Genomic DNA, 17,173 nt, shown 5'->3' with positions numbered 1-17,173 from the left:
TTAATCTCACTGTCCATGTTGATGACAAAGATGTAAACTGCACCGGTCCCAGTACTGACCCCTGAGGAAGATGTAGCAGCTTCACCATTTACTTCCAAGTTTTGATACTCTTACCATATCCAGTTCTACTGAGCAGCTTACTATGAACAACAGCACACTGGCTTCCAGCTATAATAAATTTTTTACTGACTTCTCCAGTAAATTCCTCTTATTTCTTCATGATACCATTTTAGACATGTTTGAATTTTACACTATCCATTTTATATTTAAATTTAGTAAGGCGGGCCTGAGCAGAGGAAGAAAACTTTAGTGCACTGACTTTTATTAGCTATTGCACTATGGGCTTGAAAAAAAAAAAAGCTTACTGCACTTTGATTCTCCAACAGATAACAGGCTACTGATGCTATAAGGGCTCACGGCAGAGGCAGAGTTAAACAAGAATCACTGGCAGCACAGCAGCAGTTAAATAAGAGCTGTGGGTCCTCCACGGCAAGACAAGAAAATTCTCCCATTTGTTACAGTTCAGTTTGTATTACTTTACCTGACCTGTTAAAATTTGGATATCCCAAAGGGAATGCTAGGACGCTTAGGAAGAAGGCTACTTTTGAGTCTCAAAAGGAACATATTAGGCTCTGCTAAGCTGAACAAAGCAGCACTTCTTAGTTGACTTAATGCAAGTGGACAGTGACTTGGATGCAGAAGCTGGTTGTGGGCCAGAAGTGAAACACAAGCATGGGGCTCAGCTGAGTGCATTTGACAAAGCTTTTCCTGTCTTCCCAGTACAGAACCAGGTTCCATACACCTGACTTCCAGTAGTCCTACAAGTACATCGTCACACTCTCAATAGGAGAATCAAAGATGGGAGAGTATTTAAACAGCTCCTTCTGTAATGTTCCCCATACACCAATTAGGCAAGGAACTATAGAATTTGGTTCCTGGTTCAGAGGTCATTGGAGAAAGAAGAAACACCAAATGTCAAATGCAAAACAAAAGCCTGAAAACTTGTGGTTGTAGCAGCAGTTTACGCTCAACTGGAATAAAGATAATATTTACAAGAAAGCTGGGTTGAAAATAGTATCAGGTTTGGAAACTTACATCAAATGTATAAGTAAGTGATAAATGGTGATGGATCAACCTAATCATCTTAAGATAGCCCTTGATGTCTTGTAGTTGTATAAGATTCTAGAAAAAAGTTTAAGGCTCTAGGAAAACAAACCAAATAATTTATAAGAGAAAGCATTATGGATGTCAGTGACAGAACTCTTGTGGTTCCCTAGAGCTGAACTGCTGAATATATCAATGCATCAAATACTGAGGGTTTTGTAATTACAGGGCAACTAACATAATGGGGTGTGTGCACACATGATCAAACCAGTTCCACTAGCAACACATCACACTTAAGAAATATGGGGTTTGCTTTTCATTGTTCTTTTGCATAAAGTGTACATGATGGTCTGCAAGCTTAAAAAAAAAAAACACACACACAAAACCCCCCTCTGGCATGCCTCAGGATTACACTGTGTTTACCATGATTTAGGTGGAAAACGAATCACAGTTCCCAGATTTCAAAGTGAATCTTCCATTCTAACGATGGAAACTTACCTTGTATCTATCAGTTTAATAAGTGGGAGTCTCTGACACAGACATCCTTCCCTAAGAGGACTCAGACATACAAAAAAGTGTGTGTTTTTTTTATTATTTTATTAAAATATTACACTTTGATTATTTGCAGCCCCCTAAGAATTTTCCAGGAAGATGCAGAACAATATATAAATATTTGGTCTGATTTTATGCTTGTTTTACTGGAGGCTTTTTTCCTTCCCCACTTCCTTTTCACAAAATACTATTGAGCTTCTCACTCTTCCACTCAGGATTTGCTATAATTCACTCCAGAAAAGGCCAACAGAGGTTGGAAACTAAGTGTGGAAGAATTTCTCCTGTGCAGTTCTCCTTAACAACTGTCTAAGACAGTCTGGAGGCATAGAAATAAAACCCATCACACATAATGACACTTGCAAGCTTGATTGAGGCTCACATGCTCTGGTTGACTGTATTTGGACAAAAAGCGACCCCTGACTCCAAACAAACAGTCCCAAGATAGTCACCTTTCTCTGGTAAAGAATATCTCAATTTCATTAAGTGACACTGAAGGGCTCTAATATATCAAGTGAGTCATGGTCCCTGCATGTGTAACAGTAGTACAAAGAGAAAGCTGAATCAGGGGGAGAAAATAATTACTTGATTTTACTTAGAAAGGCAGAACATTTACTTCTGGCTAGCATGGATAAATAAACCTAGACAATACCCATTTGTTCACTGAATTCACAAAATAGCTGTGCCTAGTGCAGAAAAAGGCCAACTGAGAATTATAGAAGGGTTCTCCAAAGTTGTACCTGCTACAATTGTATTGCGAATGTAAGCCTAATGCTTAAGTGCCTTCAAACTAACCTAAAATAGTCCTGTCACTAGTGTTAGGGTACATCTGGTTTGGCCATCTGCATTTGAAGGATCCTGTAGGAACGCATCAACCAGGTTCATGCTTTGGCTAACTAAATCTAACTCAGAAAGTTTGCTATCAAGGGGATAGTGTTCTTAACTAGGTAGGTAAATTGGGAATATACTTGAACTAAAAGCAAGTAAATGCCAAGGAATGACCTTATCTATCTGGATGGCAGGTGTGGCACCAAGAATTACTCTAAATTTTGGACATCTGCCTTGTTTAACCTCAGCCAATAGTAAAATTCTGCATCAGCACATTATAGTGCCAATGCAGTGACTGATTATTTTGCATTACTTTTGTTCATTTGAGGTTACGCTTGTTTATGCAATGTCAGAAGTCACCTTTGAAATGCATCAGAAAATTGGAGCACTGAAACCCATCTAGAACCTCACTAAGATAGGGTAAGTGGTTTGATAAGACAGGTTTATCAAACTCTTTGTTATCAGTTCACATCTTTAAGAAGACTCCATTGTATCTCAAGCAAACTCTTTAGAAGACTAGGAGTGGAAGCATTTCAGGCATTCTCTCCCCCTTGCAGTGATCATATCACATTCATTCCCTGTGACAACAACAGTTACATGGGAACTATTTAACCACCATTTACTTACAACTAGGCTCCCACACTTGAGAAAAGGCTCCAGTCAGGGAAGCACTGAGCTGTGCTGTACTGTGTGTACATTGCATTGTAACTAAAAGAAATGCTGGGCACCTGCTGTTTCCTCAAAGGAAAGAATTGTAGAACAGTAGGAAATAATGGTGATAAAAACATGAAGTACTACACAGATATATTGAGCTCTGGCAGTGAGACTGGAAGTGAAAGCTGCACTGAAGTAGGAAAGCTCCAAGATGTCAACATGCATCTCTTGGCCTTAGGACACTGGTAGGGCAGCCCAAAACAGCCTGTTGCACTGAATAAACCACACAGGATTGGTTTTTAGGTTGGGGATGGTTTTTATTCTACTTGATCCGAGAATACATGTTTGGCCGTTAACCAGCTGCTTACTTGGGTAGCAGCTATGTATGTTGGGAAAGCTGTATCTGAATTGTGTCACTTCCACAGTCCAGCTGAGTATCTTGATGGCAACAGTCATCATCTCAGTATACAACTACACAAGTTATGAGGTAAGAAACAGTGCAAGTTCAAAGCACATTAGTGAGCGTCAACTACTTATGAGCAGGCAATGCAATGGAAGTGGGAAAGCAACCCACAGTCACTCTGGTTTTAAATTCCCACTAAAGCATCGCTAGCATAGCCATTCTTGTACAATCCATACCTTAGCTTGTCCACACTAAGTAGTTAGCGTAGGCAGGCCTTGGCAGTAAATAGGATTTATTTCTATTTTACTAGACTTTGTGTCTTTTCTGGTTTTTTTTCGTCTCACATAGCTGGAGAAATTTGTGCCATCATGCACCATTCCTGAGAAAATAATTATATGAAATTCTGTATACCAGATGGACCAGTTGGTCTGACTCAATACCTGAAGTTGTTATGACCTACACTCTTTGGTGCATGCCCACACTACAGTCAAAGAAAATAAGACATGAGCAAGAAATAAAAGCTATCATCCATAAGCTTCAGTTATCTGAAGCTGGCATACAGCTCAATGGTTTTTGTGTTGGCCTGCCAGTAGAAAAAGAAAAAAAAAAGAAAGAGAGATTTACCTTTTCACCTTTTACTCCACTGCAGTCACATTTGGATGAAGATGTACATCCATGGCAAGCCTTTAAAGACATAAGAAAAAAATTAGATGTTTTTAATCAGCATAAGACTATATGAAGTCTTCAATACTATTACAAAAGTTAGCCTAAAATGTAAGCTTACAAAGTTTGTCATCTAGCCATTATACATGTTTTCAAAGCAGATACAGTTAACTGAAAGTTCAATCACCTTTATTAATACCTATGCTTGTAAGTAAGTATATTACAGATTCCCTGGAAGTTTTAGACTTTTAGATTTGTGTTTAAACACAAATTACTCTAAGTCAAGATACAATTCAACACCTATAGCCAAAGGGGCCAGAACTTCAATAAAACAGGCTCTTCAGCACATGCCTCCACGCTGAGAAGAGTCCAGTTATGGTTCCCACCAGTAGATGTCAGGTTTTGCACAAGAGTTTAACCAAGCCTGAACCTTATGAGCATATTTGTCATAGTTGTTGGAAAAATACTTACTACACAATTAATTCCTCCCTCCACAGCTCAGTTATTGAGAAAAGGGTTTGTTGTTTTTTTTTTTTTTTTTTTTTTTAAAAATGGATTTCATATAGCTGCATTCATACTTCATTACAAAGCATGACAAGTCAGGTACAACAGACCCTAGCATAAGGGGAGCAACCAACAGATATTAAGGGGTCAGAGGAGGGAGATACGGAAGCTTGATTCGCAAAGATCCAAGTTAGGTAACCTTTTCATACCACATTTTCTTAGTTTATACTCTTTCTCCCCCACCCCAACACGGATTGCTCATTAGAGCTCCATGTTGATTTCAGAGATGAGCAGATATGATTATAGAAGTGAGATTTCTACAATAAATGAAATTTTTTTTTGAGAACATCTTTACATAATACATTTGGTCATCAATTTTCAAACCTCTTTAGAGTTAAAAACCATGACCCACATTAGAAGATTACTACCTGAAATACTTTAGGGTTTAACTTGTTCTGAGAATAGGTGTGGCATTGTATTAAAAAGATACAGCACATACTTCAGTTTTGGAAAGCTGGGCATTTAGGGTCCGCTCCCTACCCAGTAATCTACAGAGAACATTACGTACAAAGTTTCAATCAAGCAGGAGACCAGTTGGTGTGTCAGATCTAAAGTATGCTCAACACTTGAATTCTAGTCTTCATTATCATAGAAGCATTTAGAGACATGACCCATCACCTACCTGGCATTAGGAATACCCTGGCTCTTAGCCTAAACACACTACCAAGCATCAGTCTGAAAACACGGAAGGAGGTTAATTCACCTGGAGCTACACAAACCCAGGATCAACTGAAGCATCTTGTAGCAAAAGGCAGAGCTTTTGAGTTTTAGATACAGCAGCAGGGCTATACAACATGACTAGTGCACCTCTCCAAATCTTCCATTTGGCTTTTTTAACCAGTTTCTTGATTAGATGTACATGAAAACTCAAAATTCTTAGTTAACAAGGGTTTATTGAGCTATTTCCTAAAGTGAAATTAAACCTTACTAGCCAGTCTAGGTTTTCAAAGATCAGACTGGACAAAGTCCTGAGTAACCTGGCCTGGCCTCATGGCTGACCTTGTTTGGAGCCAGGTGTTTGGCTAGATGCCCTTCTGATGTTCCTCTTGAATTCAAGTTATCCTGTCATTTGGTATCAGATCCTTTTCACTTTTAAGAGTGGATTTTAAAAACGCAAGTTCTTTGTGAACCAGTTTTAGGCTTAATCTCATTAACAAAGCTTCATTTAAAAGGGATTAACCTTAGTTACATGCAATATTCCTTTGCCTCACAGCACAGGCCTAACACAAAGAAATAGCAAGTCACCTAGCTCCTAGCTCACTGTGCAGCAGCACTGATTTCTTATTGCAAGGATACCACAGAGCACACTACATGAAAGTCTCTGCCGCCTCCAAGAGGCAGGGGGAGGAAAAATGAAGTAAATCAATGATCATTAAAAACTATGAAAAGCTGCACAGTGATAGAACACACATAGGCTAAAATAATACACATGGAAAGCATGATCAAGATCCTATTAGGTTAGGAAACAGAAGAGACTCGTTCAGTATTCCTCACAGCTTCCACAGAATCTAACAGAAATTTCCTGAGTTTTCAGGTACAGGAAAGCTATTGGAGTGAACAGGGAGAAAAGGAAGCTGAAGAGGAAAAAGATGGTTTGAGATTACATTGCCCCTTCAACAAAACAAGTTAGATATACACAATTTTGTGAAGGTGAGTTTTTAGACAGTGGCACTCGGTCTCTACACTTTGCTACCATATCTCTACAATAAAACTGCAGAAAACTACATTGTTAGTGCTAGCACATCTTCAACTGTGATCCTGTCATCACGAACAGTACGCAAAATAGATCCAAATAATAAAGAAAATTGAATCATGGAATAGTTTGGTATGGAAGGAATTACTCAAAGCAGGGCAACTTAGGGCAGGTTGCACAGGCCCTTGTCTAGTTGCATGTTGACAAACTACAGTGGTGGAGATACCACAGCCTCACTAGGCCCTTGATCTGGTGTCTGACTGCCTTTATGAGGAAGCTTCCTCCTCGCCCCTAAAATCTCACCAGAATTCCCTATATTGCAACTTGTATCCATTGCCTCTTACCCTATGCAGGATGAGGAGCCTGGCTCCATCTTTGCTACACCCTCCTAAGCAGGAAGGAGGCAGCCATAAGATTTACCTCCTCCCCTGAGCACTTCCCCATACACCCTGCCTCTCATCCATGGGGGTCCCAAAACAAAGCACGGAGAGGAGTGCTCTTTAAGTCCCTAATTCTAAACAAGCTGGCCGACTTTTGCTCATTTTGAAAAAGCTGACAAAGGAGCACTTTTCCTACATATGCTGGCAATAAGTAATGGCAAATATGACACTGAAAGTGTGTACTTCCCAATAGTCTGGCATTTAAAAAAAAAAAAAAACAAAAACAGCTTTTAAGATAAGTCTGTATAAAGTTTTTGAAGAAAGTGCTTCTGTCCCTTATTCCATTAGTTTAAAGAAAAAAAAAAGTGCTTTGATTTAATTAATACAGTCAGGTTTAAAAAAACACCACTGTCTTCCACAATTATATATTCAGACTGGATTCCTTACAGTTTGAGCAGCTTCTTAACGTATACAATTCGCCTGTCTTGAGTCAGGCATACTCACCAAATGCTTTTTGACTGATAGGCTTGGCTATCCAGTTCAGATGCATTACTTGCAGGAAGGGAACATGGTCTTTCCCGAAGAGCAGTGAAGGGAAGCTAGAAGTAGTCTGTAATCAGAAAACTCTTCAAATACCCACTGTAATCAAATGGTAGTAATTTTTGGCTTAAATCCTGGGAAGGGCTATTCACCTATAAGCTTATCAAGAAATATTCCCTAAACATTCCCTCAGCAGAGTCACTTATCTTCCTGTACAAAAGCTGTATTTGGCAGATTGTGTTTCTTATTTGCATTAACTTGTATCCCCCAATTGAGGTTTTTGGTTGCTGTTTTTTTTTTTAATGAAATAGTTTGAAGAGAAAAAGCCCTGAGAATTCGTACTATATCAAGATCAATTCATGCCACTTATGAGTTGTACTGCAGTAGAGCATAAAAAGCAACAAAGTAAAACATGTTGGCACAGCAAAAAAAAAAAGCTTAATGACCTGTTCTAAGGGAAAACTTTCTTCTTGTTTAGACTTTTCAATAATCTCAAGGCCTTTTTTACTTGGGAAAGCAGGCACAAAAACTGTGCTACAGGAGAACGCATACCGCATAACAAGCTAGTACAAGTTGGAAAGCCACTCAGCAGCCACAGGCTAGAGATTTCTGATGTCACAGATTTAGTCCTGTACCTCATATTAATGCAAAGAAAATCCAGGCTCCATACTACACATAGCAACAGTTGGAATTTCTCCTGCACTTGAACAATAAGTTACCTACTCTTCAATGAAATAAAGAAAGCAGATACAATGACTACAACATTTCAAGCATAGAAAAAAAATCTACGTTAAGAGCAAGATTTAGATGGCTACGATCAGTAGTTTGCCCTTCATAACAGCTTAGCCATCACTAGTTCTGAGAATTAGGTGACTTACTGTGTTTTCGGACATGGAAAATTAAATTACTCCAAACCTCAGTGGAGCTCCAAGTTGAACTTGGTACGTTTGTTGCAGGTTGGGGAACTGAACAAGCCACCTGCCTTGTATTAGGCAGCCAAAAGCCTTCGCTAGTAGTTAAGTTCCTAGGTCTGGCAGGAAGGACACATTGTCTTATGTGACAGGGAAAGTGACAAGAAGATACTGGATGTAATAGTGAGTTGTGGCTTGATAAGGAGCTGGTCACAATGTCCGTGCCTATTAAAATCTCCATTTTCAACTACACAAAGATGGATACGGAATCAAGGCAGCTTTTAAGAACAAGACTGAAACTGCTCAATTTGCTTCTTACCTACTGTATTCCTGTTGCCTCCCTCCACTCCCCACCATGTACCTGTAAAGATGAATCACTATTATCGCCATTGCCTTTGCTGTGATGTTTACATAGCAAGACACAATCAAGGGCTCCAATTAATCTATTCGAGTTTAGCTAATCCTTTCATTGGATTTTCCTGACAGCTTCTACCCCATTGAATCCATGTGTGGAGAGCAAGTTCCTTTCATTAGTATATAAAAGGAGGGATGGTATTGGTTTACTGGTCAAAGGATAATTCTTCCAGAACAAGCTCAGTCTTTTGTGTCTTACATGCACTGAGGAAAACTGCTTTATGCCACTAACAGAATGGGGTTTTTTGTTTGTTTTTCAGTTTAAAGAAAAAAAGTATACATTTGAAATCAAAGTCACTACTTACTCTTGGCCACAGGTTTATTACAGTCAGCTCAGTGAAATGAATAAGCCTAAGTTACCCTCAAAATCTGTTTTGGCTAGAAGCCTACTTTATGTACTGGGCACACTCCCCTCCTTTCTCATCAGGCCTCGAGATGTCAGTTACAAGGCAATTTCACTGTATTCCACTCCCTCCCCACCTCCCAGCTGCCATTCACAACAGGACTGGACAAAACATTTCTAAAAAACACCAGGAAGATGAATGCTGTTCCTGAAAAGAACAGCAACTTGTGACTTCCTAGAACTGTGAAAAGAGAATCTTTTTCATTGACTACCAAAAGCAAGTTAATAAAAGTTATAGAGGACTAGTTAATGGCTTCAGGTAGGTTAGCCAGACTTTATATCTTAGTCTGTCAGAATCAAAGTAACACAGCACAATTTAAGCAATACATTAACCACCTAACTAAAAAATTTAGATGGGAAATGTAGTTGTGCTTCAGAAGTGATTTACCATTACAAACACACAGCTGCAGGGAAACTAAAAGGTTAATTGTGTGCATGCAGGAAGGTGCGTAGGGAATATCTAAACCCCCAAACTAAAGTTTGCATTAGTGCTTAAATAATGTTTAAGTACCCGAACATATAGGAGTTTAACAATATTTTAATACTCTTTCCATGGGAAAGATTACAGGGATAGGGAGGGAAGCCAGTCATTTGCAAAGCTTGAAATTTACAAATCAGAAATTAACAAACAAGAGAAAGGTGTGACTTCTTACAGAAGCACAGTAGATGAATTAATAAGGTAATTTTGCAAATGATCAGAAGAGTTTTGACATGATCCAAGTTGCTCACAAATAAGTTCTCAATCCAGATATCAAACAGTTGGATAAGAGAAACAAGAAATAGTCTGAACATTTACAGAGTAAGCAGTTTCTTTACTCCAACATCCTCCTTACATATTATTTTATCACGAATGTAGGATTTACTGCTTGATAACCCCACTCATTTCTAGAATAGCATAGCAACATTACTGAACCTACCTAGCAGTGCAGTTTATACTGACGGATTATGTTATTTTCTCAACATCTCAGTTCTGCTGGCAGCAAGAGGTCAAGTAAGAAGCAAAACCTGATTGTGTACAGCCACTGATTTTAAATGATGGTGTGGCCTGAAATGTATTAAGACTCTCTTAGAGATTTAAATGACCACAAAGCTTCAGCATGCAACGTCTCTTGGGATTAACATGCACACACTAGCTTCGTAAAGACATTGTCCTGAAGGGAATCAGACAGTTATTTGACAGCACAAAATTGTAAGCTATCTCATCAGGTGAGAAAAGTTACCTCCAGCAGGGAAAAGATGCACAGAAATCACTGAAATAAATTCCACCTAGGAGAAGTTGGCCAATTTAAAACTCTGCAACACACTCTGCTGACATGAGCATAACTGAACTGTGAACAGTAGTCCATAGTTTGCAAGTGAGGTGCAGAGAGCAAGCAGCAAAGGCTAGAAAAAATGTTAGTGTGCACTCAAGCCACACTACGCAGCAATTGCTGTTTGAGTCCTGTATTTGTATGCTCCCATACTTTTTTCTAATGGCTTCACTACAATTTATTTGAATACATGTAATCAAGCCTTTTGATAGTTTCCTTTTACTAAGGCTCCCATTCACTAGAATGGTCAAAGGAAGAACCAGTCATAAAATCCATTCAAAAGCAATTAATCCTTGAGGGCTTCCATACAGCACACAGTCCATCTCCCCTAACAGTTCATGAACACGAAACTTGCAATTCAATCCCAGATACTTTTTCACAGATATGAGTAACAGAAATGCCTCTGCAAGGCTGATGTGCTTATGAGTCATTCTCCTACCTGCAACAGGCTTAACTGTACAGCTACTTAGGCTATGAATTACTGCTATTCAGAGGTATAATCTCACCTTCAGGATGGACACATAGTAGACTAAGTACTTCAGGGTTTATTTTTTCCTTTCCTTTCAAGTGTTACGAAAACCTAACACAAAGAGCACTTGCTCCTAACACTAAGTTTTAGATTCATTATCAAGCACCTCAGGTCTCTCCCTTCAGTATTTACCATTATCACATGACCAGGTATTCTTGTTAGCAATCTAATCAGGTAATAAAATTAACACAGTACTACTTTCTTTCAAGAGCAAAGCAAAGAAAAAAAAAAGATGAATGAAACACTGAGTCTTGCATTCTGATATAGGGAGTAATATCAAACCACAAAGACCAGTGTTAAAAGAACTACAGGCACATCAAACCCTTAAGTTCTTGCACTGCATGCATCACCCCCACCAGGTTTTTATTTGCCAAAGAGGAACGGGGAGAGGCGTTAGAAACAACGGGAGTGTTGACTAGGCTAAAATCCATGTTTTTGAAGTCTTCTGGTCCAGAATACAATGAAATAGGACTTCACAATTCACCAAATCTGCCTCTAGACCACATATGTGGTAAAATAAACTTATTTCCTGGAACTCCTACAATATTCTAGATTAGCTCAAATACATACAATTTTACTGCTGAGAAGCAGTTTAACAGTGTTTTGTAGTTCCCGAAACTGCAGAAACTGCGGATTCCCAAGCTGAATCACATCGTCTCATCATTGCTCTTGTTCATGATTTAAGGTTGGTAGAAGAGAATTTTCACAGTAGATACTGCAACTAGTTGTTGGATAACTGTAGAAGACCTATTCCTAGAATAAAGCTTATACACAGTGGACAAATCCTGCACCTTGCATAGTTATTCTTACTGCTGCAAGAGTTGTCTAAATGCTATTAACATCACCCTCTGCATTTGAATACGACAGCTTACCAGACAGGAACATAAGAATGTTTTAACATTAGAGAAAAAGGGAGCATAAATATTGGATAATTCTCTCAATATAAAGACTGACTCTGCTGTTAGAAATTCACTCCTTAAAATCAGCAAATTCAACATACAGAAAAGCATCAGTTACAAATGCCTTTGCCCTAGGAGGAAGACTACAGTACTCTCTGCTGTAATGACGCAAAAGTCTCAAATTCAATTATTCATACCTCTATTTATAACAGAAAAGAAATTCAGCCTTTAAGTTCCAAGCAGACAAAGATTAAGCTTTATTTTGGTGGTGGTCCTGAAGAATATATGTACATTTATTAGCTTGCCAAGATCTGTATAACAAAACACCTGCACAGTTATCTAGCTAAGGATTTACTACTTACCCAGGTCAAAGATTTCACCATTTATCTTCAACAAGTTAAGTTTCCTTTCACTTGCCTGGACATGAATATAAGTAAGAAACAAAAGGTTTTGTGAGGATTTGACAAGCAGAGTTAAGACTGCTATTGTGAGTTCTAATTTTGATTTCACATACATTCTCTTTAGGCTTAACAAGAGTACAAGTCTGCAGATAACAATTTATTACTCAAATATCTGTGTGAAGTCAGCAACGGAACCTAAGCCATCACAGCTCCATAATCCAAATGGCCATTCTTTTCTCACTGAAGTATTGTATTTTTGAGCACTAGCATTTCTAAAGCAGAATCTGAATTAAAATATTATTACACACCCTTTTAAGTAATCATTTCCCTCAATTTACCTAGCTAAAGATAATAACAGAAAGATACAAAGAGAGTAAGTTTCACGGTCTAAAATGTAAGAGTCAAAACTCATCTGCAGAAGTTCTTGGCCACCTTTTTTAAAGTAAGGAAACTTCTGACATGTAATTTAACCTGTTATACTTTGAGGCACTATCTTTCTTTGAAGTCTATACAATAGAAGATCTGTTCAGACTTGCAGAGGAAGCTCTTAGCTGTAGTAGCCACAGTTCTGGCCACTGTGAATGAGAACACAAGAGGCAGGTTAAAAAGATATTCTGAAACATCTGATGTATAAACAGCCCTTCTTTTTCCTCTTAAGGGGCAGCACTCAGTTGTTTGTTATTTAGACATCTGAATAGCTTATACTATAGTAATAACATGAAACATAACTGTAAGAGACCCACTAAATCTAGTTACCACACCCCAAACAAGAGTTCTGATTATACAGAAAGTTTATGGATCAATACATTTTCTCTTAGAATACATTTTCTGTATGTATTCTAAGAGAAAATAAATAAAAATAAATTTTCTCTTTCCTTTCCTGGAAGTTCCTAAGAAAGATTCAGAGACAAGATCTATAGAAACACTCTCCTACAGATTTTGGCAGGTCGAGTGACCTGCCATGCAGCAGCTGCTACTGCTGCACAAGAAACTCAATTGGCAAAGGGGAGTAGAAGTGTAGGCTATTCAAATGTCTGAACTGCTGATCAGAGTTTCTACAAACAGGAAAAAAAAGGGACAGATTCATCCCTAGCAAGCCCCAGAGGGGCTGCAAGACAGCAGGAAGAAGCTTATGCATAAAACAGTTTTTAACCTCCCTGAAGTTAGGGGTTCCCACTTCCCTTTTTTTAACAACTAAGGTGAAAGCAACAAGCAAATATGCACAGAAGTTATCCCCTGGGGAACAAAAGGTATGCAGCCTGACAAAATCTTTCTGTATGAGATTCCTGAACCAGAGAAGAGTACAGAAAGTACAAGAGCCCAGCTGGGCATCTAGTCAACTTCCCTATCACAGGCATTGCTCCCTTTCTCCATACTTGCCTTTAAGAGCAGGAAGACTGAGAACTCTTCAGGACATGAAGAAACTTTAAGCAGGCAGCACAAGGACAGAGTTAGCCCTTGCAACTCACAGCAGATCATTCTCATTTTCTACAAAGCATTCCATCTTTGAAAATTATTGTTGCCACTCTGCTTTAATAAGTGCTGCCAGCCTTGCACTCAAACTGTAGGCAAGGAAAAGGACACGGACAGTTCTCACCACTTCTGAAAACTCTTACATTTCTGTGGTCTGTTAGTCTTACAAGACAAAGAACGGGCTTCCATGCAGTATGTTTTACTGGGTGGGACACAAAGAAAGCAAAATAATATTGAGCTCCACTGCTCTTCTCACAAGCATTTCAAATCTAAAATTAAAGAGACATGAGAAGCTAAGTACTTCTACTCCTACTCTAATGAACACATATTTCCAAACAGCTCCACATCATGCTATATGAATTTGCAAAAATTTCCTTTAACAGCAACTCACGTTAAGTACTACCTTTATGCTGCCATCCAGAGGCAGCATCTTAAAAAGCATCTATGTTTAGATTTGGCAAGTATACCTCCTGGTAAATACTGTCAGAAAAGAGCACTAAAGACAGAATGTAAACTACCAGGTGGGCTTCCAGCCCACTTCATCTCCAAGTTCATGAACTGACAGATGCCAAACACCACGCTTCCCTCTTCAGCAGGCAGTGCAGCACCTGCATGAACCTCTAAATAGACAGTATTAATAGAGAAACACCTTAAACAAAGTAACTCCGGTTGGCTTCTCAGTTTTGGAATGGGAGGCTTTGGGGATGGACAAGTTTTATACCACCTCTGTAGGCAGTCTATACTTCACTACTGCTCATTTCAGTTCTGAATGCTGAACTCAGAACGCACCTCTAGCTTTAATACAGACCATAACCAAAGTCCTTAAACAAGTACACAGCAATTGAGAGGAATGATTTATTTTAAGCATGCCTCCATCTTAACCTGTGCAGTGACATATTTCTGCAACTAACACTAGCATTGACACACAAGCATTAAGTACCTGACATTCAGTCAGTGGCAGTATACAGTAAGCCACTTTGCTTTTCAGGAAGTCTCAGTTTTACTTGAATTTTTTTACACACAAGTCTCTAATCACTAGCCTCTTGAGGCTTCCTGATTTTTCCCAGCTGCAAATAAGAAGTGCCATATGGTACTCATTACAGGTTAAGATTTACTAGTCATTTAGGACCTTTCCCAAGTGACAGGTGTTAGATGTTGCCACTTTCTATAACGATGTCCAAATGTAACACAAACCTAGACCTGACTGTCAGCTAGGCTTGTAAGCCTCAGATATGCTTGCAAGCCAAGTATTATACAGTCATAACACCACTCATTCTGGCAGTCTGTTTTTTAAACTTTCCTGGTTAAGGAAACGGAATAAAGATACAGGCTCCAGACTAATTCCCCAGAAAAGTGTCCTGTTCCCCACCTTCATCCATATAACATGCAACAGAGGAAGCTTCAGTTGCTGAATCCTGTCAACCAATGTCAGTCATTTGCCACTGACAACTGCACCTTCATGTGTCAAGTGCATGAAAGAGACCACACAAGAGCAGAAATCCATTTCTGCCTCTGAGAAAGGAGATAAAAAAATAGAACAGCATTTCAGATCAATCCAACCCCACTGTGGTCTATTTTGAAACTACTAAAAGCACTCAGTTAATACCAAAGATTAAGCAAGTACACATGCTAAAAAGAATAGAGGCTGTGCACAGCGATATTGCATTGAGATGTTATCCGAAGAAGTACACACCCTCTTAACTGTCAGAACAAGACCTAACTCACTTAAGGCTTGGTGGGTGTCTGGGGGATTTTTTTTTGTGGTGGAGGTGATTATCAACTCCATTCTCCTTTAGTTCTTGGACCAAGTATCATAGCTCCAAGGTTCTTCTAGTTAAAGTTGTTTTATCATTTGTTTATGCCTGTAGCATCAGCATACTCTGTGTGCACATTTTAATACCTGAAGATAGCGCTACAGGCAGTCCTTTCTCTATATTGCTCAATACTAATAAAAAAAGCTACTCTCCAGCCTCAGGTAATCAAAGTTGAAAGAGTAAGTGGCACTGAAGAGGGCCAAGTTAAACAAGGAAGTAACAAAGACAAAGCATTTGTCCTAACCTCGTAAGTCAGAGGCACTTCCACAAGAACAGAGCATCAGGACATGATGAGCTGGGTGGCCCTTTTCTTCTTTCGTCCACATGGGTTCAGAAATCCCTCAAGCTGATAGAAGCTGGATATTTAGCAGGAGCTCTCAGATGCCTGTTCAGGAGCTCACATACTTAACTTCAGCAGATAAAGAGTAGCCCTCAGTGTCAGCCCCTCAAGCTCATTTACTAATGCACTGGCTATGTGCTAGCAACAGTTCAGGGTCTCCTTAGAACACCTGTCACTTCAAGGGAGGTGCTTCATAGCAAGATGCTCCTTGCTAAGGTCATTTCCCACAGACTATTTCACAGGGACAAAGAAAAAGGAAGCTTGAATGCATTTTATTGCCTTTAAAACACTGGAAGAGGCAGCTGCAGGCTACTGCTAATCAATCATTCTATCTAGCACACACAAATTTTGGAATTATATACTCAAACTTGATTAGAAGAAATAGATTTTATTCACTTATGCTAGAGAAATTATGTCTAGAGGCTATAAATTACATTATCCTGAGAATCAGTACATTTGGTCTGCACTGTGATCACCAATAAACAGAAAGCATGCTCTGGTAATTAAGTTGCACTTGTTAGAGACTTACTACATTAAAAAAATTTTTTTGAACCCATGCCAAAGAACTAGCTAAAAGGACCATAGATAAGATCTTCACAAAAAGCATTAAAAACAAAAGTTTTTGAAGTATTAACATTGTATCAGGAGGAAAGGCAAAATAAATCTGATCAGTGCTAGAGAAAGGAGGTGCAGAGGGAAAGGAAATGCACTTTTCAAACAGAAGCTGATGTCTAAACTTTTATAATTTCTCCTGTATTTTGTCTCTATTGTTCCGCCAAGACCATGAAAAGATATTTTTTTAAGAAACAGTCACAATGCAGTATTCCTCTCAAGAGGTTCAGTAATAAAAACATTTCTGTACAATATGATGAACACATAAAAAAGTGTACCAGATAGTGCTTTAGTAGAGACACAAATTAAAATGTGTAATACAAATATTCCTTTTTCAAAATAGTTAGAGGGATACCACATACTTAAAACTTGCAAGCTAAGTGTCACTTTCAATGGATGCTATGTAAATACTTCAGAACTATTTGTTTTAGGAAGGGAGGAAGTCTTTAGCAGTAGCATTAAGCTTCTTCTTGCCATGACACATGTAAATTTAGTTATTGCTTTCTCCAGCAATTGGTTTTATTCACAGTCACCCTCTGGAGGTTACTCAGTAGCAAGGTAACCATATCTAACCTAAAGTGTCTCATTAAGGTGATTCTCTGAGCTTGCCTGAGGATGTCAGTAAGCTGTCTTCCTTGAAACATTACATTAAAATACTGTCAGTTTAAAAAAAGTTGGAGTAGGCAAGG

At 38.8% G+C, this 17,173-nt stretch overlaps 1 protein-coding gene across 1 annotated transcript in view; it reads right to left on the bottom strand.

The window, feature by feature from the left end:
• COL4A5 (collagen type IV alpha 5 chain) overlaps positions 1 to 17,173 on the bottom strand; it is an 82,975-nt gene that overhangs the window by 55,390 nt on the left and 10,412 nt on the right. The window contains exon 2 of the mRNA XM_063346757.1: positions 4,163 to 4,222. Coding sequence (XP_063202827.1) covers positions 4,163 to 4,222 — 60 coding nt within the window. The remainder of the gene's footprint in view (positions 1 to 4,162; positions 4,223 to 17,173) is intronic.

This window comes from Chroicocephalus ridibundus, chromosome 9 (assembly GCF_963924245.1).
Source record: "Chroicocephalus ridibundus chromosome 9, bChrRid1.1, whole genome shotgun sequence".
Taxonomy (NCBI): Eukaryota; Metazoa; Chordata; class Aves; order Charadriiformes; family Laridae; genus Chroicocephalus; species Chroicocephalus ridibundus.
Note: the sequence above shows the minus strand (reverse complement) of the source record. Positions and strands in the feature narration are given on the sequence as shown.